General features: G+C 42.6%; 2 protein-coding genes across 12 annotated transcripts in view; both read left to right on the top strand.

Moving 5' to 3' along the window:
• Window positions 1-679: 679 nt before the first annotated feature.
• Window positions 680-22,456, top strand: senp6a (SUMO specific peptidase 6a). 5 transcript variants are annotated; one of them, XM_072678649.1, is made up of 24 exons: window positions 680-994; window positions 4,080-4,173; window positions 5,245-5,308; window positions 6,055-6,158; window positions 7,074-7,223; window positions 7,573-7,593; window positions 9,266-9,339; window positions 12,013-12,110; window positions 12,812-13,217; window positions 14,815-15,053; window positions 15,312-15,452; window positions 15,578-15,611; window positions 16,061-16,249; window positions 16,356-16,546; window positions 16,854-17,104; window positions 17,351-17,467; window positions 17,682-17,804; window positions 18,102-18,194; window positions 18,366-18,712; window positions 18,824-18,900; window positions 19,352-19,440; window positions 19,741-19,809; window positions 20,464-20,614; window positions 21,475-22,456. In XM_072678649.1, the coding sequence occupies exons 1-24, from the start codon at window positions 964-966 to the stop codon at window positions 21,703-21,705; spliced, it is 3,384 nt and encodes a 1,127-aa protein (XP_072534750.1). In that variant the 5' UTR covers window positions 680-963; the 3' UTR covers window positions 21,706-22,456. The 5 variants fall into 5 exon arrangements, with proteins under 5 accessions (XP_072534750.1, XP_072534754.1, XP_072534753.1 ...); XM_072678648.1 differs by lacking the exon at window positions 680-994 and adding an exon at window positions 1,416-2,557; XM_072678653.1 differs by lacking the exon at window positions 7,573-7,593.
• A 3,706-nt stretch (window positions 22,457-26,162) lies between these two features.
• Window positions 26,163-27,855, top strand: part of myo6a (myosin VIa) — a 111,504-nt gene continuing 109,811 nt past the window's right edge. For 5 of the 7 annotated variants that reach the window (XM_072678661.1, XM_072678658.1, XM_072678660.1 and 2 more), the window contains exon 1: window positions 26,163-26,380. The gene's annotated coding sequence lies outside the window, so the exon portion shown is untranslated. Of the gene's footprint in view, window positions 26,465-27,855 lie in introns of all 7 variants that reach the window. The other 2 variants (XM_072678655.1, XM_072678657.1) reach the window with 2 other exon arrangements.

Genomic DNA, 27,855 nt, shown 5'->3' with positions numbered 1-27,855 from the left:
GCACTCTAACCACTGACCCACCACTGCTACTGCTATGGCCGGGTTCTATAAATAGGAAATGAATTTTTTTTTACATTTCAGATGCAAAACATTTTTAGAAGTGAACATTAGCAGGGAATTAAAAATGTCAGATGCAGATATTGAAAAAGATACTTTTCAAATGCAGACAATATTGGGAAAAATAAAAGTTCAGATGTGGACTGTCCACACTATTATTATTATTATTATTATTATTATCTAACAGTTGAGATGCAGATAGTAATGGGGAACTTTACTGTTGGACTGTGGGACGCTGGGTCTGCCGCTTACTCTCTTCTCTGGCGCCATCTAGTGAGGCAGCGCGTGAGTTGCAGCCTGTGCAGCAGGAGCAGTCAGTCCGAGCCCACGGCTCTGTCAGTATAAAGGGCTAAAATACTGCAGCTCATCACTGACAACGAACCCCTACAGTGAGCCCAGCTCCGCATCTGCATGAGTTCAGTCACTCTTCAAGTCCTGAAAAGTAACGGAACCAGAAGTAGTAGTGTGTGTGTGTGTGTGTGTGTGTGTGTGTGTGTGAGAGAGATGCTCGCAAGTTCACAACATTTGATGAGCTAAAACAATGCAAGTGAAAGTTTCCCACTTTTTCTTCTCAGTCAGAGGAAAATCACGCGCGCACAGGTTTGAAGGGAGCGGGGCTCTGAAAAGGCCATCGAGAGATTACCCTCATTAAAAGTTACGCAGAGATTCCGTGTAATTGATCACCCACTATCAGTCGGTCTGGGAGTAGGTTAGTAGCTAAGACGCTGAGGATCTGGTGCTAGCTCGCTCCAGAAATAACTGCGATGGTGAGAGTTTTTTCCTGAAGCGCCGTGTTGACGCTGCGTCCCCCTGCTTTGGACGTGCAGAGCTTGAGGTGGCCACACTTCTCTCCCCTCAGCAGAGAGAGACAAAACAGCCTCGACCCGATGACAACATGGAATAAACATGGCCCACAAGAAGAGCCTTTTTATTGAAGGTCAGTAGCTCGGCGTGGAGCCGTTTTACGCGCCGTGGTCGGCGTGAAGGCTGTTCGTTATTCGGTGCCGTGCAGCGCGGGTTTCGAGGCGTTTGAAGCTCGCGTCGTTGCTGACTGAGCGTGGGCTTATTTGTGTAGTTAGCTAGCTAGCTAAGCTATCGCTAGCTAATGCTAGCCAGCCGTGCGAGGAGCTGCGCTGCGCTACGCTGCGCTACGCTGCGTTAGCCTCTCGCTAGCTAACGTGGCTAACCAGCAGGGTGGTCATTGATTGTTTGTCTTCATCTTTGACGGGCTTGTATTAGAAAAAAACAACAAAAGGTGCATGCTTAACCTCGCAGAATGACACCAACAGCTCACACATGTAGCTGCGTTGAAAAATGCGCTGAGCGGACAGTTGACCGTTTGAAAAACCAACGTTCATGTTTTTGACGCTTTCCGTTGTGGCTAACGCAGGTTAGCTTGCTAGCTAGCTGGCTGGCTGGCTGGCTGGATGGATGGCGCCCTTCTCCAAATGCCTAACACTAGCCAAAACCTGCATGCTCGACATTTTGACACGAATTGCAGCGTTTCTAGCCTTGCATCATGTCCTGCTGTCTTTCAGGGCGGCTAGCTACGAAGCGAAACTCCATCAGCGAGGCGATGTGTTGGTCATTTAGCTAGCTAGCTAGCCGAAGAGGCTCCAGACCAGCTGCAGCGGCAGGAGAGCTGCAGGCCTTTTCTGCACAACCACAGACAAACGTCACGTTTTACACTAAAATACTGGTGTCAGTAGAGATATGTCAAGGCAGGGTTGCTGTCGGCTCGTTAAAGAATGGCTGGGTGTTTTATTGCGAGTCGTGGTTTGGACGTTTTCAGTGAGGACAAGCTGCTAATCGCGCCTGCAAGTGCTTCACTAACAGCAGCTTTGTCTACTAGACGCTATTAGCCACTGACATCTTCCCCTCGTATGTGTAGCTAGTGCTAGCTTTCTAGCACTTTCTTCAATAACAAAAATGAGCAAAGTATATTAGATGTGGAGAATTAGCTTCGGATATCCGAAAGCTGAAGGGTTTCGTCTTCCTAAAATACGCATGAACTTGGATTTGAGCGGTTTCTTCCAGCCAAGTTTCTGCTCCGCACTTTTCACTGAGTTCACAGTTGACTGTTCCTTTTCTAAGCGTTTCTACCAGAGGAAAACTTGTTCTTGCTCTACAGTATGGTCGTTTTTGCTGATTTCACTGTGGATGTGGTGTTATTTAGTGGAAAGTGGCCTCTGGGTCCATGTTTTTCCTTCTGGTGAAGAACTGATGCAGCCTGTAGTGGAGGCCCCATCAGTGCATTAGGGTTAGAGCTGTATACCAATACCTTGGTATGTGAAACATGCGGGCTATGCTCCTGACGGTGGTTCATGCTTTCAGGTGAAAATGTAGGACTGACTTACTGGTTGAAGTGTAAATGCACTTAGATCCTGTAAGTGTGAGGTTGGGTTGAGAGGCACGGCTGACTTTGTACCTTTTCAGCCCACCTTAGTATCACTGCTAAGTGTAAATATGCACACATCAAATAAGAGATTGCAGAATTTAAGTGAGTACCTGACTTCATGGATGCTCTTGTGTCTGAATTCAATCCAATTCTCTTTTTACAAAAGTAAAGGCAGAATAAACCCCTATCGATACCCACGATTTCAGCAGAAATGCTTGGTAAGCAGGTGTCTGCAAACTTTTGGACCAGTAGGGTTGCTCATCTGCAGTCAGATTAGGTCTATGCCTAGACAACAATGCATTTTCAATGGTGGCTCGTTATATTATTGGTACTGCAGTTTAGTCCAAAGCCTGGCTTGTCCAGAAACCTGTCCCATAATAAATTGATATATCGTTGCTGTCCAGTGAAAACCATGTCCATCTCCAAGATTGAGTACAGGGGAAGGCAAAAATGCTCTAAGCTTTGAATGGACGTCAGTGTTACTCAAAAGCTTAGAGTAATTTAGAGCATATTCAGTGTACAGAGCAGCTACAGGGTTCAACCAATGGAGAAAGCTAAAAAAGGAAAAAAATGGAGATGCATGCTTTTCATTGGAGAGCATGCAAGCGATATGATGCTACTGTCAAATTTGAACTGCCTGTGACTGCAGTTCGCCAGGTGAGTGCTGAATGGTTTTTGTTCTGGCGCTCTGTAAATCTTTTAAATATGATACTTAAGTGTTAGGTGAGTTCTGGCTACAATCAAAGGCTCACAGTAGACCGACTGTCTTGGACTGTCAGCATTCCTAAAATGTTAGTTAAAGGTTAAATTAAGGGTGTGAAGTAGGGTGAGTAGGCTGCACTTTGTGCATCATTGATGCAAGCAACAGCGGCTTAACTGGAAGGCAGCTCGTATTGGCAGCCTAAGGGTGGGCGATGTGGCACATATCTTTTATTATTATTATATTGCAATAAGACATTTGAATTTCTTAGCATTGTGTGCATATACATATACGTATTGTGAGCGTTTACACAGACAAAATGCATTCGCATTGTATATTAAACCCTGGCAAAAACTGGTAGTTGAATCATTTTGATCACTGTAAAGATAAAATGTCATGATATTGCCCATGTCAATATGGGCCCCACTCATGAGCCTCTGCCTTTTCCAAATGTATTTTTGTAAGAGTGAAACAGTGGATACAATGCCTTAGTTAGAACTTGAGGCCTGTGCAGCAGAGTCATGCCACTTATCTGCTACCCTGGCCACTGTCAGCCCCACCCTTTAAGCATTAAGCGGTCTAAAACGGAAGAGCCTTTTTTGGGATATTAATGGCTGCCGTATTCTGTAGCCCCAAAGTCAAATGTTTTGACTAAAAATAGCTGTTGGTTTGACGTTCCTTGACGTTGCTTGTTTTTCGGCAGTGACCTTTTACGTGGCTTAAAAGAGAGCGTTTGTCTATTCTTGAAACGTACACATGCAAATTGAGACGCCATCAGTTTCTGCTGAAATCCCTCAATGCAAAGATCAGTAGCTTGCACTCTAAAGCTCTCTGTAGTGAGTGAGCTTTCACCTAGAGTTCTTATGTGGCTGCATGTCCGTGCTCTCACTGTGTGGTGTGGTGTTCTTTCTTTATCTGTCTAAGCTCTAGATAGATCAGAGGCCAAGAGAGATGGAGGGTTCAAGCAGAGCTGGAGTTTTTCTCTTTCTGATGACAGTGAAGAGGAGAGGAGAAACGAGTAAGCACTTCTCCAAAGCTTGTCTTAGCATCCAGGGCCACCGCGGCTTTGCTCTCGCCCTCTTTTCTTAACCGTGAGCGATGGCTTCCATTCCACCTGAAGTCACGGTGAAGGCACCGGCTTTTCCGCTTGCTAAAGTGTGGCAGTGCATGACCGGGGCTTTCTGCATGCGTAGGAGAAAGAGCTGCAGCCTCAGCTTTTGACAGAAGGATCGCCATGTTAAGTTCCTCCCTTCAGTCAGGTTTGCAAATGCAGCAGTCTGGGACGTCCATGGGCAGAGTAAGGGACAGTATCATCAGAGCTTAATGTGACGGCTCCAGGCTTTACTTTCATGAGGGAGCAGCAACCCCTGTTCAGCCCATTAAGCAGGTCTGTGTCCTCAGGAGGTGGGATTCGATTTGCCAAAAGCATCAGGGCACACAGGTTGTCTTATGGTTTAAAGGCAAGAAAGCCCCTGACCTTGAGCATTAGCTATCTCTACTTAAAACTGAGATCATCTAAACAAAGCGCTCTTCAACTCCAGACTGGGGACATGCACGGGTATCTGAGTGCTCAGTTAACTGTTCAAGGGGCCAGTCTTTAAGGGCTGAAATGACTATTTGGGTATTTCTTTTGTCTTCGTTTTTGGAAGACATGCAAAATCTGCCAAATAAAAAGTCAGCATACATCTGCATGCTAAATTCAATTAAGTTAAAATTTCCTTTCCCTTCCGTTCATTTACTCATGCATCGTCATCCCTGCTCTGGACAAGTGAGCCAGGTTTAGCAGTAGCCAGTGAGTCACGTCACCTGTTCAATGAACTATCCTATTTTTGGGTCCAGTTTAGGCCAAAGCTCCAAAGTGGTTTTATGTAGTGATATGTTATTTGTGAGAATCCGTACCCTAAGCCTGGAGGAACAAAACATTTGTCAATCTACGTTTAAATAAGACTAAAACACACATGAACTCCAAGCCAACGTGTCTTTACACGGTTGTTTGTCTAGCAGTTGTTCCATTTTTGCAGTAAATTGAGCATAGTGTGTGTGTGGGGTTAGTTTCGTTGATGTCTCTCTGCTTCCTTTTGCCTCTCAGCACTTCCCTGGTGACCATGGATCAAGTGGGTGGTCGGCAGGAACTTTCCCCTGAAGGGATGAAGGTACTCCCCCAGACACTTGCTCACTCCCTCTCTCTGGCTCTCTTCTCAATCTTCTCATTCTTCTTTTTATGTCTCTACCTCCCCCTCTGCTCTGTCACAGCAACCTATTCTGCATCTGTCCTCCTTTAATGTTCTCTATTCTGACTCGTACTTGAGCTTGTTGGTACTTTGTGTCTTATCTGCCCACTGATAAGTAGTCCTCCTGCTACAGGGATTCTAATATTGTCCAAAAAGGAGCACATACCTTGTATTGTTAAGTGAGTTAAGGGTGTAGTAATGTGTGTGTGTGTGTGTGTGTGTGTGTGTGTGTGTGTGTGTGTGTGTGTCAGGCTAACTTCAAGACATTTTAATAGAAATAATATTGCAGAAACGTTATTGGATTGTGTGACCCCATGATCTACAATTATATACAGAACTGTCCCACTTTCTAGCGATGGTATGCAAAAGATTGGGTTAAAAAATGTTCCAGTTGAATTCATTTTGCATTTAAATTTAGCTCACTCTTCTTGTACCTGATGCATTCTTTATAACCTAACACAGTTCTTAGAACAGGAGATGAATTGAGAGAGCCTGTCAGCTAAGTAGTGCATCCCTCCCCAAGGTTTAGCGAATACAGCTGCTGAATAGGTGCATTCAACACAGAAGCTGAGTTTGCTGAGAGAAGCTGAGAATGCTTCATTCTCTTCCCCTTCATCTTTTTTTCCTTCACACATACACTCTCCTTTTTTCCCCTCTTTCCCCCACAGCAGGCTCCCCCTCTGAGGCACTTTGGTCCTATAGAGATGAAGACTTATGAAAGACGGCAAAATCATTTCAAACCCCTCAACAGAATGGGAACAGGCAAGCCCAGGTACTGGTTCAAATGCTGCTTCACATATGCAGTGTTGCTCAGTTTTGGCTTACAAAGAGGGATCCAGGCAGACTGGCATATGCATAACAAAGTCAGTGTGGTTTCATACACATGTGATTTATGCATCAACATTAGCTCACTATTGATTAGGGCTAATGATTATTTTGGTAGTCGACTAATCAGTCAATAATAATGAATTTATTTACTCAGATTAGTCAGCGAGTATTTCTGTTATGACCCCCGTGTCTGCTAATCAAATCATAACAGGTTAAACATCTTAGAACTGATGTGCTGCAACACTGAGCGTGCCTACAGAATGCAGCCATGGCAGACAATGGAAGCGATTCTGACCCCAGCATTTCCTGGAGTTCACCTCAGTTCCGAATTAACGCAGCGTTGATGCAGAAATCGAGTCGACCAATTATTATAGTAGTGTTAATATAATAGTAGTAATATAATAGATGTTGTTGATGGTGTCGACTAATCGGTGCAGCCCTACTATGGATACGATTTTGTCCTTGCTGAAGAACACAGCCAGCTCAAGGGCAACATCCATATTGTTGCTGTCGGGCAAAAACCTTGCGTCTCCAAAACTGCAGCTTTACAGAAAAAGAAAAACAAAACTTTTAACTTCTAGTGGAAGTCATTGTACAAATATTATACACTGTTGGTCCATTTTTAATTAAAACAACAGTGTGACAAACAACTGTCAGAGTTCTCACAAAGTGAAAATTGGAAAAAATGGACACCAATTCCATTCCTGTAGGTTTAGATATAAAACAGCATGAATTATTTGCATTTGTAGTGAAACAGTGGTGTTTACCTTGGTTTTACCAATCTAACTATAGAGTTAGTTGCTTAAAAAAGAAATATGTATATATGAATGAATGATGTAATATCCTTTTTGTCTTCCAGTGAAGCACCACACCCAATGGCAATCTCCCCGCTCCCCAACAGAACCAATTATTTAATTGTGAGTCCAGCACCCTCTCAGGGTGTGGTAGTTCAAGGGAGACTGTTTCAGCACACTCATCTCCCTACTCCTGTTAGGAAGCCAGTCCAAAGGTAAAGCACTTCACATGCTTGTTACTGTTATTGTATTCTACAGTGATGCATCCTGAGCTAATGGAAGAATAGACATGTCTATAGATTCATAATACTTAGCCTGTATCGGAGTTAGAAAGAGGGTTGTTTGACTGCTGTTGTTCTGTAGAAGCAGAACTGTTAATGACTGGGTAAAAAAAATATAACCTCAGCCAAGCAGAAATGGTATTTTCCTTTGTTAGATGTAGTAATTTAACAGAGATGGTACCTTTTTACTGTCGTATTACCGCCTTGCTTTTTTTCTACACACAAAGAAAAACTGAACATAACGTTACCTTTCATTTATTCACATCCCGCACTCCATATAAAGCAACCTTGACTTAAAAGAAAGGTAAGTTTTAGTCATGTTCGTCATGCCAGTAGTGTCTGTGTGGTCTGCTGCTTTAGATAACATAGTCATTCAAGATTAAAGCTAGCTTTTGCTGCTGCTTTCACTCAGTCTTAGCTATTCAAATGTCATTTTCGCTTATACCGGATTGTTTTTAGCTTTCCCATAGCCTATCTTGAAATGCATTGCATAATGCATGCAGGCTTTAAGCAGCATTTCATATGATGTGCGGCTGTTCATCCCAGTATGTGGCAGCACGTCATGCTTGTCTGCTTAATGTAAGTGCAGAATCTCAGACCGTGTGTAAGCTATGATTCTCATTTTGATTTTTGCCTTTTGGGCTGTGTCTGAAACATAGCATATCCTGCCTCAGGCAGCATTACAGAGAGGCTCCTACACAAAATGGCCAATCATTTGTAGACACCTTCTCATCCAGTGTTTTTTTTTTTTTTTTTCCAAAATCAAGGGAATAAAAAAAAAGGTCCTTTCCCCTTCAGCTTCAGTAATTGCCTCCACTCCTTAAGGAAGACCTCCTAGAGTTTACAACATTACTGTAAGAATTGTATTGCATTCAGCCATAAGAGTATTAGTGAGATCGGGTGCTGATGTTGGCTCATTAGTTCTGCATCACAAATGGCCTTGTGTTTAGTCTCAAAGGTACTGGGTGGAGATCTGTCACACCAGAGAGCAGCTCCTTGCTGCAGTTCCCAATGCAGAGGGGCTTAAAGCCCGCTATTGGGCATTGTGACCTTGTGTGGCTGCTCCACTGCCTCCCATTCATTGGCGTTGCTTTTCTATGTAGATTAAAAGGTAAAGGTAAAGGTGCACGTATTTGTCACTGTGCAGTGTACACCGCACAGCGAAATGTGTCCTCCGCATTTAACCCATCTGTGGTAGTGAACACACACACACTAGTGAACTAGGGCCAGTGAGTACACACACACCCAGAGCGGTGGGCAGCCAACTCCAGCGCCCGGGGAGCAGAGAGGGTAAAGGGCCTTGCTCAAGGACCCAACAGATTATGCTAGCTTCATGTCTGCATTTTAACACCCGTGTTAGCAGTGGGTAAATTGTAATGCAGCTGAAAATACCAATAACAAAGGGTGTCCACAAACCTTTGGACAATGTTCTGTCTGAATTGAGCATTTGCATAAACTACTGCCATGTTATTTATTTTCTTGAAGATTAGTTGGCCAGTAGTAGGCTGTCTGTATTTTTGCCATGTATTGATTCCAGTACAGCCTTCTAAGGCAGTTATGCCTCTAAATGTCCCTAAATGTACCACATTTAGGGGTGGTGTTTTTTAAATGACTCATCTAAAATAGACACATTTTCGTTTGTATTTACATGTATTTATTTCAACTGAAATCTACAGTATGATCACATTAATAAAGTTTAGTATTATTTAGATATGTTTCTATACTATGATCCGTGGCGGGATTTACCAAAGAACTCTTTGTAGCAACTGCATGGCCCTTCTGTGGTCTTCCTTAAGACACAGTCATCCCCACACTAACACACAATTTAAAAAAACACTGTTCTAATGCACTGACTTATGGGCAGCAAGACATCAAGGCAGCTACCCTGCGTTTCAGACAGAGCGTAACTGTTGCTTGATTTTTCTTCATATGCATATGTATATAAGTGCTTAACTGTCTTCCTCTCAATCCTGCAGGCCTGACTTCACCACTCAGCAAATCCAAAGAGTAGAACTAGACAACATTATTCTAACCTGCCCAGAGATATCAGGTAAGCTTTTGTCTGAGTGTTTTGCTGCCTGTTTTGTCTGAATGTCCTCCTCAGGACAGTTTCTATGTTCTCTCTCTGTGTGTATGTGTTAGATAAAGTAAGAATGAACTACTTTTGTATGCATTCAGCACATACACAGGTCCAATACTCCTGTGGTTTTTCAGGACTGCTTCATATAAACAACTGTCGACGAACCATCAAGTTTTGTCTGCTTTCTTAGTTTTAAGACCTACAAACTATGTAAAACCTCTCATTTGGGTAGGTAAAAATAATTGGACCAAGATCTGTGTTCTCCCTCAGGAGTGTTAAGCTGACGTTGCGTTAGCAAGCATATGCTAGCCTTCATCCTTCCGGTGCAGATAGCATTGTGTGTTTGGGGGTGTCCCAGGTACTGGCTGGGAAATGGCAACAAGAAAATAGGGGGGAGGGGGTCTTGAGGCTGAACTTTAACTCGACCTTGACCGAGCAGATGCTGTCCCACTTGACCCAATTAGGGCAGTCATTGGTGTTGAACCCTAGACTGAGCCCAGAACAGCTAGAGCCAGAACAGCTAGAGCCAAGTCTGCAGTAATATCTGGGTTTGGGACAATTTGCAGTCAGTCTGATTGATTGCACACAGTAAAACTGCATCTGTGGGTATTTGATTCACTAGTTGAGGCAGGAGTGCTGTCTCCATTTTATTGCCATTCCTTGTACAGGCGATATTGTTTGTGTGGAAATCAAGGCTAGTTCTGTCTGGCTCGCGATCAGTTGCTCAAGGACAACGTGATGCATGAGCCAAACTCTGTTTTCTGCATTTCTTCGGGAGTGGGTAGAGTCTGGCTTTTATGCTGATATAGGATCTACTTTCCTTTCCTTAGTCATCACAACAGGATGACAAGACCGGCCTCTGTTCATCGTAAAATGGCATCTACTCTGAACATCAATTTCTGTGGCCTCATTTTGCCTGCAGGTGCCCGCTGACTCTCGCTTAATGGGAATGCCGTGTTCGTTCGTGCACAGAGAGATGTGCTGTTGCATGACTGAGAGAATGGAAGAAGGAACAGTGTGTATCATGGTTGTGTGCTGTCCAAGATAGCGCAGCGCGTGGGGAGGCAAAAAGTGTGTGTGCGTGTGCATGCCTGATGATTGAGGCAAAGCTCCATGCTGCTGTGTGCGTCTGCGTCTCCGCACGCCAGAGGGGATTGCTGGCCTCTGATTAATCGGTGTGTCTCCCGGGAGAGGAGAGAGAGCGCGAGAGGGAAGGATAGAGCCGAGAAAAGGAGATGGAGGAAGACGGCACCTCTGTCCTCAGAAAAGAGGATTTCAAAAGATATGTCCTGTTGCCGTGGCAATGTCTGAATAGACTACATAAATGGTCTTAAAAATGTGCAGTTAAATAACCTTTCTGCAGCTGTGAGTTACGTCTCTCTGGAGGCTTTGCCTCATGTTTCTCCATTTCTGTGTGTTGGATTTATAAGGGCTTACAAATGTTGTGGATATTATCGTTGTGGTTTATCGTTTTAATGAAGTTAAAAAAAGGCATGGTTTAAGTAATTTATTTTTTTCCTCCCAAAATGTTCATATCTCTAATCTTTAGTTAGTTACTGCTGTATTACACTATTGAATTTGGTTGTTTAAATTGCATTTTTATTGAATCATATGCAAGATTTCAAAGGTTTGCATTAAGACCTATGTTTTAAATTGTAGTTTTCTCTCCCACTATATGAAATCGACACCTACTGGTTATTTTCATGAAACCATCATAAGCTGTGTCCATAAAAATGGAATAATCCGCACAGATGCACTCAGTCATTTAATTTAGTAGATCATTTGTAGCACTATATTGTCTCCAAATCTGTATGTAAACTGTGAATTGGTTCACTTGCATTGGAAAATGGTCCTTGTGAATTCAATAAAGTAATTTAGGAAGGTGAAGGTATAGCCACAGTTGTGATTTTCTGAGCATGTATGTAGTCAGTGGTTTACAACTGTGAGATTGTAATGTTCAGTTTGAAAGTATTTAGTGTTAATGAATTATTTTTTTGGCAACAATACTGGCTTAACAATATTGTGCAGTAATTAGCAACCTGATTAGTGTGCTGTGGGTTGCGTGTTTGTTTGTTTGTTTTTTTGGGAAGGATGCCGCTTTGTCCGTATTCAGCAGCAACTAGTCCTCTTTGTACTTTTGTACGATTGTACTTTGACTTTTTTTTTTTTTTTTCTTTTTTTTTTAAGGAAGTTTAAAATCTTGCCTTTTTGATGTTTTGGAATCAGATGGTATATGTTGCTTGTTATTGGGCAGTTTTTGAAAAAAAAAAAAAAAAGAAGTTGGTTGATTGACCGATTACTACTATAATCAAGCCCTGAATACTGTAAGCTTGGAGTGGTGCATGGTGATTGGAAGGGCAGGCTGTCAGACATCTCAAAGCTAGGGAAATGCCTTTGTTCCCTACAGTCATCTGGGAGGCACTGCAGGCTGCTTAATATTCTGATTCTGTGACCTGCCATGTGGCCAGCTTTATGACTTGGTGCAAACATGAGATGTGCACCTCAAAGACAGAATGCAAAATGATCATTTATTGTTTGTTAATGAACAGCATTGCATGTTCAAATGATTAAAGGATACCTTATGTTCTTTTGTCTGTTAAAGAAAAATCTTCCTACATGTTTTTCTTTTTGTGTGTCCTCCAGAATCGGAGAATCTGAACTTAAAGCGGTGCGTCCAGCAAAAACGGCGGCCGCTGTTTGAGGGCATGGGCACTGTTCCAACTTCTGACGTACAAGTGGAGGTAAGAGCTGGTGAACAGAGACGGATTGTGATACCTCTCTTGACTCTGACTCCTTGGGTTCATTATAAGTGTAATTCTTGGTAAAGCTGCCATTGATAGATCAGTTCATGCTGTAGTAGTTATTCTCACATTTCTAAACCCGCCAAGCGGCAATGTTTCTAAAAGTGTTTCAATTAGGGACGCCACTTATTCATATGCATCAAGCATCTGGCTGACATGAATCATGTCCTGCCATCTCATCAGCACCGGTTTAATGGAATCACTATGATGTGCAAACATCTGCTGCTGATTAAGGGCAGGCTTTGACATGTCCATTAACTGCTATTAGACAATGAAGGTGTATAGGAAACTAGCTGTAGAGAAACAGTCCAAATTGTGTGACAGGACATGAAACATGGTTCTCTTTCTGTCCCTATCACTGTTAGCAATGTTGGTTAGCTTTGTTAAACTAGCTTTTTTTTCTTCATCCAGCTTTATGGGATCCGCTGACCTACAATATTTCAATAATTCTCAACTCTAACACACCTGATCCAAGCCATAAAAGGCAGAGCAGAGAAAGTGGGTGCAGAGCAGTTGAGTCCTTGGGATCAGAATTAAGAAACACTGTTTGAGCTAGGTTTAATTGTAAATGTTCACACCCCTCTCCACTGACCTCTGCCAAGCAGCGAATGCCCAGTCTAAATTTCCTCTCTGTCCCTCAGGATCTGCAGCCAGATGAGTACTTCACTGTGTGTGGAAACTGTGGCCAGCAAAGTGAGGACCACGTCAAGTGCGAAAACTGTGGGAACCCCCTGCCCGCAGAGACCCACCTCCTCCCCACCATCCCGTCCTCTCCCGCCCCTCGACCACCTATTCATTCCCAGCCCTCTCCCGGCCCCACTAACATGCAGCTCAGCAAGAACTTCTATGGCCCGGCCTCAGGGGGGCGCTCTGCCCAAGTGGACATTGTCATGAACCCACCGGCACGAATCACGCGAGGGAACCTGCAGCTGCCACACAACGGCAGGCCCTCTGTCACTGCAGCAGGGAACTCTGGGGCATATGAAGCCAAGCTAACCAAGGGCAAGAGACAGCCTCTCGCCAAGCAACATGAACTCAATGACCCGAGTGAGTAGCAATTAGTATTGAAGTCATAGTAAGTCGGAAAGCCTAATGCGCTTTCCTTCCATGCTGTGAGATAACCGTAAGGATCTCTGAGCTAGCTCAAAAAAAAGTTCTAGGAGGAGTTGTCTTACAGGGCAAGGACATGCCCATTGTTTGTGGCGGCAGGGCAATTAGATTTGTGCATGAGGAATATCAAGTGCAGGGTCAAACTACATGGTGTTCTATTCAGAAAGCAAACAGATTGTCTGTTTAGTAGTACTAACCGTTACATTTGAAGATGAAATTGAATTTAAATTTAAGAATGTAGATCTGGTGGCTGAGGTGAGAGAGTGTCTGTTGCAGGCATATCTTAGACTGGTAGAGAGAGGTTAGGTGTTAGGGGTTTTGAAGCAAAGTCTGTCACGTCATTGCTGGTGGAATTTGGATTCAGAGGTTGAGGTTAAGAGAGCTAGTCAGTGGTTGTGGATTAGATAAATTGGACCATGAACATGGCGTTATACTGTTCTTCTGGTTCTTCGTGAAGCCAGTATTCTGCCCACAGCAACATTTTATAGTAAAAAAAAAAATAGTAAGAACTGTATTTTTACTATGTATATATTTATATACACACACTAAAGTAGGCCCAAGTACCTGTTGGTTGAGGTGGTCTTTATTTAACGAAGCACTGATGAAGAGAGGTGCCTAGCTGGTGACCCATTTGAAGAGTTTGCAGTGTACTGGGTGAAGGGAATTGGCTGGGCCCTGTTTGTAACCCCAAGTATTAATTTTTAAATATTTGTCTTATTTCACTTGAATATCATAATATTCATAGCATGACTAGACACACTAACAAGACAAAAAGTTATTTAGTGAACGATAAGCTAATGTTATGCTAATGTAGGAATGTGACAAATCAGATATAAATATCAGCACTAATGCTGTAGATTAGCAAATACTTTTTTCTGTGACTAAATCACAAATGGCATTTTACATATATAATATTATGCTGTAGAATTTAAAATGCACAACTGAAACTGGAACACACCTTTAGAAGAACCCCCTAACTTCATACATGATATCTAATTTTATGCAAAAGTTTTTTTTTTTTTGACACATTTGTTTTTTAAATTAAGCCGGTTAAACAGTAATTACGCTGTAGAACATGATAAATTTTTACTTAGAAAACACATGCAGTTCTCCAAACGTTTGCATTTGGTTGGAACATGAAGGTTCCAACTGATAAGCTGTGCTCACTGTGAATCACAGCTTGCATGTTCAGCATTTTGGGAATTCATACTAAGGAAAATATGGCTTTTGCCAATAATGCACACATTTGATGATTTCAAGCTTTTGCAGTATTTGGTCTAATATTAGTTCAGTTAGCTTGTTTAGCCCAACACTGTTCTTGCAGTTACAGGTGTGATTTCTTTTCAGTCTTTTAATGATTTTAAAAGGTGATTGCTAGTTGACATTATTTAGCATCAGAATGAATGCCTGAATGTAACACTAGGGGCCCTAGTAATGCAGAGAGATCTGCACATACAAACATTCAGTTTTAGTTTGAGCAAGATTTGCATAAAGGCTACCATTGCACCCTCAAGTTGTTTGCATATATTTGCAGTCGTGCTGTCCAGTGATGAAGACGAGGAGGCAGACAATGCCAGTACGGGCAGTGTCAACAGGCTGGACAGTGTCTCTCCGAGGCCTGCTGACTCTGCCCACTCATCTCCGGCACCCTCTGGTGGTAGAGTGGAAGCGGCGGTTAAAGGAGTTGTAGAACATGAGGAGCATGCGTGTGATTTTTTCACAGACGTGGACCACAGGAACGTGGCACCCAGGAGAAACCGCATGAAAGATGCAGTAAGAGCCTGAATCTGTAGCTTATGTATTTAAAAACAAAAAATGTTTTTACATTGTTTTAATCCAGTGTTTGAGAATTGACCTCTGCAGTTTGCTATTTTTATGGCTTCAAGATTAGTATTGTAGTTTGTCATATTATTGCTGTGCATAGTTACATCTGTTAAAGCACCTAAAGCCATGAACTTCAAAACACTGTATGAGATGACTGAGTTAAATGTCTGTCTTCGTGCAGTACAGTGCATGTGTTTGTCTTTACAGTTTGGGAATACATTATGTGAGGATCCATCTCCGTCTAAGAAGCGCAAAGTGGGCCAGCCACCAAAGCTGGAAAGCATTATTCTTGAGTGCAGGAGTGTGCGGATAGGAAGTCTACGCAGGATGGTGACCAAACCAGTCATTGTGAGCTTCTTTCATTTAGTCAAAAGCTTAAAAACCTCTCTAATTACAATTTGTGGAGGCTATGTATTGTAATGTACAATGAGCGATTATTTATTTATTTTTTTCCATTTCTTTCTTCCATTTAGTTCACTGTAGAATACATACAACTAGAAACTGAAGGTAAGTTCCTTCATTTACACTTTCTTTGAAAAGCTTTAAAACAAGTTGGATGCTGTGTGGACCATTCTCACTTAAATTGCTGTACAAATCAACTGAATAATAATAATAATACATTTTATTTATAGGTGCCTTTCATGATTCTCAGGGTCACCGTATATAAAATAATAAAATCAAAACAAAAACACAACATAAGAAACAGTAAAAACAGGAAAGCAATTTTAAAGTAGCATAAAATCAATGTAGCAGGCTATAGACTGTATGCTGTCTTAAACGGATGAGTTTTGAGGCGTGATTTGAAAATATACCAGTCAATGTTGCACATATCTGATTGATGGATGAAGAAAGATCTGCGAGTCCGGCTGGGTCTGTTTGGGAACGGGTTCCTTGTCTTATAGTCTGCTTCATAGTCTCTTTTCCAGAAACGTAAGATTTGATTCTTCACTGTGCAGGTCAGGAGGTTGACGTGCTAGAGAAGGTGCGTCTAAAGTCGTCCGAGCTGACCAAGTGCGAGTGGTGCTGTGTGAGGAAACTGCCCGTCCTCTTCTTCCAGACCAGTGACAGCGAGTGCCAGCGGCTACGCACCCAGCTCCAGATGTCCCAGGAGAGCGGAGGCCTGTGGTACGACTGCAGCGGTAACAGTGAGTAGCACAGCTTGGCTCAGCTTTACAGTAACAAATTTAAGGGCAGCTTGTTTTGATAGCATGACTGTATTTTAATTATTCATCTTTTCTTCTTTTCCTCTAGACCTTGATGAGAAATACATAGTGTTGATATTTGAAAACGGCCTTTCGATGCAAGAGCAGATGATTTTGGAAGACATTTTGGTCGAGATTGGCCGAAACAATAACCTCTCCGGCTTTCCTGCCAGACTACCCTTTGATGAGGCCAATGTTAGACTTGTTCAGTATAACAAAGCGTCAAAAGAAAAGGAGAAGGTAAGCGTGGCTTTAACCCCTTATTGCTGTAAAAAAAAAAAAAAAAAAAAAAAGACTTTTATTGGTCTATTAGTTAGAGTTTTTGCGCAATGTAAAGAGCTGCAGGCGTGTTCAAATGAAAGGACAAAAAGTAAATACTTTTTTTTTTTTATGCATAATAACTGTGTATTTTAGACTTTGAGACGACAGTTGATATCATTTGAATTTGTGAAATGCAAATTATCTTGGTATTGTGTTACATGCCACTGCAGATTCACTGTTACGGGGCACATCAATTTTATTTAATTTATTTGTTTGTTTTTCTTAGGCAAAAGCACAGAAGGCCAAATTGGGTTCGACTTCAACCACAACATCACCACCTGCAACAACTATAACCGCCTCAGTAACCACAGCAACAGCAACAGTCACTACAGCAACTGCGGTAACTGTACCCCCCACCGCTTCAACAGATACACCGGTCAGGACGCGGATGTCCAGTCATCTCCATGCGTTCTATGATGAAGATGACGATGAAGATATGGCAGAGCTGCATCCTACTTTCACAGGCCCGGTCATAAAGTAAGAACAGCTTAGTGTTGAACTTGTTACATAATACATACTGATTCACCCTAAAACCCTTCACAAAAGTCACACATCAGCATCTGTTGATTCAGCACAGTTCTAGGTTTAAAACCGATGAGCTTTCCAACCGAAATACATAAATATAATCATAAAAATAATATTTTTTATATATATATATATATATATATATATATATATATATATAATATCATTTTTAAATGTTATTTTATTTATTTATTTTAGGTTAATGGTGTACCCCCCTCCACCTGCTAAAGGTGGAATCTCTGTGACGAATGAAGACCTTCACTGTTTAAACGACGGAGAGTTTCTGAACGACGTTATCATCGACTTTTACTTGAAGTTAGTCTGGACCACGTTACGTGCTGTATTCCAAAATACTTGATCTGCAATAACTGTCAACTACAACGAATAGTCAACTGAACAACTTCAGATTATGATCAGAGTTATCTTGGCACTTAATTGTTTACTTCACTGTTAAAGAGCTTTGCTGCTCTGCATGGTAAAGTAGCGTATTCATGTTGTATTTAGTAACTGCTTGTTGTTTTTTGAATAGGTATTTGTTTATAGAGAAGTTGAAAAAGGAAGATGCGCTTAGAAGTCATGTCTTCAGCTCCTTCTTTTACAAGAGACTCAACCAGAGAGAGAGGAGGAATGCACAAGACACAACCAACCTACCGTAGGTTCCTTTAATAAGAAAGAAACGCTACAATTTTAGACATGACTTGTGTCTGCATAGTTGTTGAATTATTATTATGAATTATATGTTAAATTATTCTACAGCAGCTACCGTTTGTATTGTAGTCTTGGTGCACCAGAATTGACCAGATTTTCATGCTAAAATTACTAAATAAACTATGCCACCTGACCTTGTCAGGGACTGGTTACTGAACTTGGCAACTTCTTTTTTGCATTGCTCATGAGTTTTCATATTTATGGATAAACAAATGTGACTGTCCTTTGTAACCTTGCTCAGGATACAGAAGAGGAAGCACAACAGGGTTAAAACATGGACGCGGCATGTGGATCTTTTTCAGAAGGACTTCATCTTTGTTCCCATCAATGAGTCGTAAGCCATTGTTGCCTACATTTGAGAAAAATAGCAGTATGAACTGTATATTTTGGGTATGATTTCCTTGATTGATGTAAACGAAGTACATAAAGTACTCTATGAAAAGAAAAAGAAATGGTTACATCTGTGCAATTTTTTCGTTCTCCATGTGTTTCTTTACATGATCAGAGCCCACTGGTATCTCGCAGTGATCTGCTTCCCAGGCCTTGATGGGGTTCACACCGAACCCAACCCTCTGTACCAGCCTTCGCCCTCATCCCACTCCCGGGGCAACGCCCCATCCTCAGCCCAGCTTGGCACCTCTGTCATGAGTGAAGGAGGCCTAGAGGAGCCCTCCCCCCACACAGAGCCTATCTCCTTTAACAAGTTTGAGGTTAATGCAGTGGGAGATGCTCTCTGTGAGCACCCCGTGAGTCATGCAAGCAAGCCTCCCTGTGCACACAGACAATCGGAGCATACCTGTGCCCAAGGGCACGGGATAAACGGACAGGTCAAAGTTCAGCCACATTACACAGGTGAGTTGTAGAGGGGTGTTTGGCATTATTAGAGGACAGCGTAATTTATTATTATATTAATATATAGAAATTTAACTCTTAAATCTGAATTGTTCCTTTTTTTGTTTTAAGATGCTTTGCACAGAATCAGCGTGTGTTATGGCAACGATGAGCCTGGAACCTTCTCTGATGACCAAAGCTCATGTCATGTAAGTGTGTGTGGTAGGCAAAAATTCTTTTTGGGGGTCAGAAGTTTGGTTTTACACCCTCTAGCTAGCACATCAAGCAATACAGGGTGGGTATATAACTTTGATCTGAGCACTTTTAAAGCTCATAGTGAATTACACAAAAAAACTACTGAAAAGCCTACTGGAACCAGGGCTACTCTGCATATCTAAAAATGCAGACATTTTATTGCAGTAACAGGATTATTATTATAATGTTGATGATATACCTTATTATTGTTGCCTTATTATTGGATATTGACACATCTCTAGTTTTTAGGTTTGCCCCGCCCCTTTGTGTGTTATGTTTATAAGCTTGGAAAGGTGGATAAATGAATTCCAGTTGTCTGTTTTTGAAAGTTTATTTAAGCTAAGCTTGAGGTATCGTGGACGCTACACCATATTCTCCCTGAGTATAGCATTGTTTGTCTACCAGGATGAATGCAGTGAAGATGGAACACTGGTAGATGACACTGGAGTTTCGGAGAACATGGAGTGGGCATCCAAACCCACCGTCTGCAGACAGTAAGCATACACCATTCAGTATGTTAAGCCAATTTATTAATAATAAACCTGTGCAGTGTAAAAAAATGCCAGTAGGTGGCGACATGGTTGTAAGCAGAGTTCCCTGGACTCAAGGAACTGTAAAATGCATATAGTATCTGTAGTGAGAGAAAGACCAGCTGATCTTGTCTACACTGACTACTGTGTATTAGTAACCTGTACGATGTAATGATAAACGTGGCGTTTTATGTTAGAAAGAAATGAGAGGTTGTCCAGATATTGGTGCTTTTACTTCATTGTTGTGCTCTGCTCATTTCTCAGACCCTGTATTCTCATCATGGACTCCTTGCGAGGTCCTGCCAGATCAACAGTGGTGAAGACATTGCGAGAGTAGGTTATGTCTCTTATCAGCCAGTGAAGTTCTTCGAACAAGTGGTTTTAATCAGTGTTAAGCTCTCTGCACACTTTGAGTGAATGCCTTATTGACACTATAGCTACATTTACATACTTCCTAACTAAGTTCTTGGACAGTATGAGAAACTGGACCAAACCTGAAGTTTACAAAAGCTTTTATAGCTAGTCCTGTTTACATGCCTGCCGACATAGTTTATCATGTGATACGACCCCATCCTCTCTGCAAATGTGCAGCACTTTCACCTTTTGTGACTCATGTTTTTTTCTAATCCTTATTATTCATCCTCCCCTGGTCCTGTGAGTGGCATCTTGTAAAAAGCTCATTTTCACACAGGTTGTTTAATGCACCACACTCGGCTAAACATAACTCGGATAGGACTTTACTTTGCCCATGAGCTTAGTTAGGCTGTCTGCCTTAATCAGAACTGTATTGAAACACTGGTGTACACGTAAATGTCGTTATTGTGAGTCTACTGGCTGGGTGCTTAGGTTTTCCAATTGGAGGACAAACTAAGAGGAATCCCTAAGCATCACAGATCTGTGTGAGATGAATGGTCATGCTTGAATTGACCAGTCACACTGTGCATGTTTAGTGTGTAGTTGCACATGACCGTATGTGTTTCTGCTCAGGTATCTGGAGGTGGAGTGGGAGGTGAAGAAGGGAACTCAGAGGAGTTTTGGGAAGGAAGTGATGAAGGGCTCCAGCCCACGTGTGCCTCAGCAGGACAACTTCAGTGACTGCGGCGTCTATGTCCTGCAGTACGTCGAGAGCTTCTTTGAGGTACGGTGGTGAAAAAACACTCTGCCTGTAATTCTAAACTGACATTTGGGTTAAAAGGGCCGAAAAGGCATGCTTGTAATACATGTTTCAGGGCTTTTATGTGCACACAGTTTGTGCTGGGTGCTTGCATCTTCACACAATAATACTGATGGGGAATAAACATTATGGTCATGGAAGCATTCTGGTCTGTAAGTTTCCAAATTACACGCACCTTAAGGGCTATGATAACTGAACAGAATAAATTACATGAACTGCTCCAAGTTGTGAAGTAACTGAATTGGCAGCAGGGTAGAATTAAGTGCTGCGTCTAAAGTGAGACTTTAGTGGACGGTCCTGCAGGTGGAACAAGTGCTTCACCACTGCCCCACTTACAAAGAACACAAGTGCACAGCTTTATGATATAAAAGAAATGCTATGCTCACATATGCATACTAATATGCCTGTAAAATGGCATGATTATTTATCTATTGCAAGTAGGGTGCAATAGTATTTTCAGTGTTTTCTTAAGAGAATTTAAATGCAGTTCTCTGTAATTAAACTGTAAAAGAGAAAAGTGTGGAATAAATGTATGTATTAGCAGAATGTCCTGAAAGATTACAGAACGTGCTGTTTTAACTGCTTTGAAGACCATCAGAAACATGGAAATACTCTTATTTGCAAAATAATGCTCCCTAATAAAGCTTTAGCTCTATGTTTATAAAAAAAAACGTCAGGGTTTTAGAAAGTGCTAATTATAACAAATGTAACAGTTTGGATCTTTATATAGACCTTTCTTCCCGCCTATTGTTGATGAACCTTTAATACATCTCTAAATATGGATCTTTTGTTCCGTTTCTTTTTGTCTTTTATCTGTCTAAAAGAATCCTCTGCCAAGTTTTCATCTCCCTATGAACCTATTGGACTGGTTTCCTCAGCAACGAATGAAAACTAAACGTGACGAGATCAAGGAGCTCATTCTGAAGATTCAATCTCAACAGCAACTAGACAGGGAAAGTTCCAGGCAGGCCGAGCCCTGCGACAGTCCCTGCGAGGACCTGGACGTTGGAGACGCCTTAGAGTCAGCTGATCTAATTCCACCGATCAGCTCGTGAGCTCTGCCCCATGCTGCTATGCTCTTACTATGACGTGGTCCTGTCGGCCCCGCCTCCCGCAACGCCGGCGCCAAGTCAGGGCCCGCCGTGATTGTACGCTGCTGGACGATTCTGCCGTTAATTCTTCTGAGAACTGTTTCCGTTTCCTCCACATCCAACTCCTAGACCCTGCATTAACAAGAGAGCAAGAACAATTTTTAATTTGTATTGAATAAAAACGTGTACATATGCTGGAAGGGGTTTTTTTTTGTTTTGTTTTTTGTTTTTCTTTTCATTTTTGGGGGTTTTATTGCTGCCTTTGTGGAATTGACGTCTGATCATCTCACGTCTCACTCTTGCTTCATTGGTAAGGTATAAAAAAAAAAAGAAGAAAAAATTGTATTCATAAGATGACTTCATGAAGGTGACAAATGGCCTTGGTCACTTCGTAAGCCTGCAGGATTAGCTACAGTACTGTTCAGTGTCCTGTTCCGTTTGTACTTCAACTCCATGCTTCTGACTGTAGAAAAGAATTTGCTGTTTGTAGACTAAATATCCAAACAATTTGGAGTTCGTTTTTTTTTTTTATTTTATTTTATTTTTTTATGAACATCTAACTCCTCATGGCATAACACAGTTGCTAGTCAGTGCCTGTTGAAGCTTTATACGATGTGACCACACATAGGTGGACTTCATTTTCAATATTAAACTATTTGAGATGCAAGAGTGCACATCTGCCTTAGTTCATACAAATACAAGCATTTGAAGTGTCCGTCACGAGTGCTCTTTTCTATTCCTTACTCGTCTGCAATAACTGTTAAATAATAATTACATAACTATGTAATAAACATGAGTAAATGTTCATTACGGTACCTGACGAGAAGCTCAGATTCAGACGAATGACCGTTTGTCTTGCATATTACTTTCGGAAAGATCAGCCGTCAGCAGTCGTCTTTAGCACTTTGCCAACAGTCATCGTATACATGCTTGTATGTTGCTCATTGTCATTAAATCTCTGGGTTCTGTGCTGTACTGTATTGGCTAGATATGACACGATACTTAAATTCTGATCCCAATATCAGTATTGGAATCTTTATCAGTATATCTTTTAACACTCTTATATGTATATCTTTTTTCTTATAGTCTTCTCCTGCTTTGTGGCCATCAGTTCTATTCATTTTCAGAGCGCTAGGCAGCTGTTAGGACAAAGTTTAAGGAGTTGAGTGTTTATAATGAAAAGTGAAATTTGCATCACTTGACTTTTACTATCAATTACTGGGAACAGGCCATAGCCCTACCAAGCTAATTAAGAGCTCAGACCTTGGGAAAAGTTAACGGAGGGCTCAAATCTCTTAGGGTGGCCAAACATCTGCATGGTCCTTCTTTATCTTTAACTTTTATGCCTTTTGGAGATCAGTTCATCTTCCACTCCCTTAACTTGCTTAACTGCAGAGGGGCGTTCTGGGTGACGTTCTTGTTTTTAGGCCTTATTATTATTATTATTATTATTATTATTATTAGGGGAGGAAAGCAACCAGCGTCTTCGTGGCATGAATAAAACGAGTCGTTTCAGTGTACCTGGCAAATGAAGCTAAGCTGCTGATGTGCCCGGCTTTTAGCTCAATAAGTCAACAGTATAAAAATGCTAAAAGCTTTAGTCGGATCAGTGTGGATCCAGCATCGCCCAGCTTAGATAAATACTGCTGGCCTTCCTTGGTCCCTGAAAAAGTCAAGTGTCCCCGTTTCCACGTCCGCCGCGTGATACAATTTGTCAGTGTTTCCGTCAGGCCCTAGGAAAGCTGTTTGTGCAGCTTGTGCCATTGCACTGTGAGGGCCTAGTTGAGCTGGACCAATGTAAATGGTCTCTGCAGCATCTGCCAAATCAGTGAGACAGTGGTGCTTTCTTCTCTTTTTTTTTTTTTTTTTTTTTTTTTTTTTTTTTTTTGAGAGGGAGGAGGGAGGAGGGGGGGTTGACTAAAGAACAGACAGAGGATCAAGGAGGAGGCTGTGACCCCGTTTTACTGTCAAGCTTGAACGGTTGCAAATGTCCCTGCTCCGACACGACCTAATGAGTTTCTCTCTGCGTGGATCAGCTTTCAGGCTTGCATAAGATGACAGTCGGGGGTGAAAGCAAGAGTGACGCGTAGCATAGGATTACCAGGGCATTTAAAAATTGATGATCGATAAGTTGTTTGTGTGGGCAAGACCGAGACAACCCATGGGGGATTACCTTCTGAAAATAACTATCGAGATGCTGGTTATCATTACAAGTTCTTTGTGAGCTGAATCTGGTGAGCAGGACAGGCACCAACCACAGAACTGGACTTTTAAAATAATTCAATAAAAAAATAAAAAAGAGGGCCAACTACAGGTGAAGTACAACCATGCATAAAGGCCTCTCTACCGAGATGTATAAAGGATAGTCACTAATCTAGATCCAGATGCTTTTACATACACGGGTTCCTAGGGGGCCCCTTGGACATGTAAGAGTGTGTGGACATTTGGACAGTGGCAGCCCAACGGTTAGAGCACCGGGCTATTGATGACAGGGTTGTGGGTTTGATCCCTGGGGTCAGCAAGCTGCCACTGTTTGGGCCCTTTGGCAAGGCCTTTAACCCTACCTGTGCTCCCTGGGTTCAGCAGCAATGGCTGCCCACCACGCTGTGCATGTGTACTCATGGTCACTGTGTGTGTTTGCTTGTTGACTACATGGATGGGTTCCTGGAACAGAACATCCTGGCCACCCAGACAGACTGAGGTCAAATGACAGTTATTTGAAGCCCAGGATATTACTGGATTACTATTACCAGTAATATCTGGGATTTGTGTCTATCACGGTAAGTCCCAGTAATGTATCGGCTTCTGGTTAACACACACAGCCCTCGCAGTCATTTCTAGGATATGCGCTGAATACTTGTCTGGATCAGACAGCAGAGGCCTGCTCAGTTAACTGCTTTGAAGTGCTGGACACATTAATCACGAAGGCAAGAGGTTCCTAGTTGTGATCCTGAAGTCCACCTGCCCTGTACAGTTTACTGTCCCCCTACTTCAACAGCCATTATTAAATGAGCTGATGAGCCGAAGCAGGTGTGTTTGAGCTGGACAAACACTAAAATGTGCAGGACAGTGGCATGGTAGACCCGTTTAGACGTGTTTACACACTCTGAATCCAATTTTTTTTTTCAATAAGATATTGCAAAAGATTTAATTACAGCAGTTCCACATTACTGTATAATTTATTTGAGATGTAAACAAGGTCATGGAGAGTGGCTTTATTTCCAGTAGCGGTGAATGGAATGACCGCTTACAGAGCGGTTTTCAGAGTTTTAGATTTTTCTTTATCCACATATCCATTAATTCCTTATTTATTTTACTTTATTTTTATATTTGACTTTATATCATTTATATTTTTTTCTACACTAGTTTTAGGAATTAGCAAATAAAGTAAATCATGCTAAAGTCTTTAAAGTCAGTTAAAACATTTAGATTTAAATGTATGATTTCAAATAAAAAAGTTAATTAATATATATAGTCTGAAATTATTATTAAAATATTAAATAACATAAAAATACAAAAACAAAAGAGGGCTCGCGCACTTTTAGAGGCTGAGGGAAAGAGCGGCTGTTGCTTGGTGCGCGCGCGCTCCCTCCCTTCCTGAAATGCGTGTCTCCAGGGTGCAGAGGGACGGTTAAAAAAGGGGTACAATTGTAGAAAAGGTTATATGAGCTGATATTTCATCATCTTTAAATATTTACTAATTAATTAAATTAATACTAATTCACACTAAAGCAACGCTACTTTCGAAGTCGGCTAGCGAAGATCTAGAAGCTCTGAAGCAGCTCGGCAGCCCGCAGCTTAGCTAGCTAGCATACAATACAAGAGACAGACAACCATCCAGTTACTGAAACGACATTTCAGTAAATATATATAATAATATATATAATAAATAATGTTTTAATAAAATAATAATGTCTCCAAAAATATATAGATCTTCATCAGTTAAAGGACGGTGCTGTAGAAAGAGGTGCCGGCCTCACTGGGCCAGCGGACTGATATGCAGACTGTCTGGGCGTCCCGTCACTGGACCCACTTATGTCGGCTGTGAGTCTGGGAATTAAATCATGGGCACTATTTTGCCCTACAACCATAATAATGTCTGTTTAAAATCGCCCTGTGCGTCTTCACCATGCATGTAGCTAACTGTCATAAAACAGTGTTTCTGAATCAGAAAGGGTATTTATAATCAGCTGAACTAGCTATAATAAGCTGTAGGTGGCGTCTAACTTAGTTAGTAGGTTTCTCTAGATCCTGTTCGCCTACAAGTGTAAAACTCGTGCAGCTCCGTGTTTTCTCCCCCAGGTTTCTTCTTCTTGGCTGAACTCGGGACTCCCAACCTCAGCCGCGTGCACTGCGCGTCGAGCGCGCGCGCCCTGCTGGTGACGCAACCGCGCTGGTGCGCGGCCCCGGCCCGTGACGTCACGCCGCTCCATTGGCCCAGGACTTGGTTGTGGCTTCGTGTGGCTGGAGGAAGGAGAGGACGGGAGCAAGAGAGGGAGAGAGAGAGAGAGAGAGAGATCGCGACCCCGTCCCCCCGTCCCCCCCCAGAACAACAAACTTTCCACGTTAATGTGAAACAGCGCGCGCGCGCACGCACGCACACGTACACCGCAACATCACGGGATAGCAGCGGACCGAGGTAAGCGCGCTCGTGCGGTCCGGTGCACCGGGCTCTGTTAGTTCTCCCATTGGAAGAAGAGCAGGAGGAGGGGCGGTGTTGGAGGTAAACGAAGTCGGTGTGTGTGTTTGTGTGTGTGTGTGTGTGTATGTCTCTCTCTCTGTCTGTGGGGCAGTGGACGTCGTCGCTCGTCGACCCTCGCGCTTCTTTAAACAGTTAGGTGTTGTTTATTTGTGCGGTCCAGTGCTGCACGCGGGGGCTGCACTGCGCTGCGACGCGCTGCGACGAAGGCAATGGCTGCACAGCCAGACAGAGAGAGAGAGAGAGAGAGAGAGAGAGATGCTCGTTCCCACGCTGCTGTGAGCAGCAGGGCTGAGTGCACGGCAGCGTAGCAGATTTGATCCCCGCAGCAGCAGCTGATGCTGCCTTGTTGTTCTCGCTGTCCCTCCTCCTCTTCCTCCCCCTCTCATCCATCCACCTACCTACCTTGCATGTAGCCAGCCTGCACCCGGCCTAGCTTTGCTTATGCACACACCGCTGCCCAGTGCCAAGTTCAAGCACGAGACCAGCTCCTGAGCCGTGTGTCTGAGAGAGTTTTGAGGAGATCACTTCACCTGACACACCAGTTGTGTCTAAACTTCAGCATAGTTAAACGGCTGAGAGTCAGCAAACTCAATCAGAGTGGTTTGGAGAAATCTGTCAGACATATGGACGTGGAGTAGACGGGCTGATGTCTGACAGGCTGCTTTACACTAGATGTTGGAAGCCATTGTGTTGGTGGTGGAGGGTGTCCTGAGGAAAAATAGTCCACAAAGAGGGTTACCACTATTTCATCATCATTAGAGTTACATGTGAATCTCCTCAGCAACACATGGCTTTACTAGTCATAAAGAAAATGGCTATAGGTAGCCAGAGGGAATCTGTCTCATGGTAGATGTGACCTGTCCGGTCTGGCTAAGCGTTTCTTTATCAGCGAAGCTCTGATCAAGCATGTGAAGGGAGACCGGGTCCAGCGTTAGATTGTCAAAAGTAGGTCTGGACAAGCATCCTCCTTCATAGCAGAGTGTCAGATCTTGACTTCCTGTTTGGTAGCATGTGTGGTCCGCTTGAACTGACCTGACTGACTCTTTTTAATCATTTAAGTCCCCCCCCCCCTCCCCCATTTCCAGAGCCACGACCTTTACCCTGACATTTTGCATGGCTGTCGTTTTATGGGTGCATTGACACACAAGTATCGGGCACTGTGACGAGACTTGCTCTTCCTGCATCTCCTGGCTGTCATAAAAAAGTAACTGCAGAGCAAAGGGCAGTGAAGACTTGCACATCCTGAGAGGACATGAGAGGTTGGTGAGCTCATTTTATACCGTAGACCCCAACTGATCGGTTCACCTCAGCCGTTTTCAGCCTCAGAGTATAAGCCTGCCCACTGTAAACGGCAGCCACCTTGGACACGTTGTCCTCTGGATAGTGTTACAGCCTGTGTTTTGCCTTCCACA

This window comes from Salminus brasiliensis, chromosome 1, assembly GCF_030463535.1.
Source record: "Salminus brasiliensis chromosome 1, fSalBra1.hap2, whole genome shotgun sequence".
NCBI classification, from domain to species: domain Eukaryota; kingdom Metazoa; phylum Chordata; class Actinopteri; order Characiformes; family Bryconidae; genus Salminus; species Salminus brasiliensis.
This window is presented reverse-complemented; position numbering and strand designations above follow the sequence as displayed.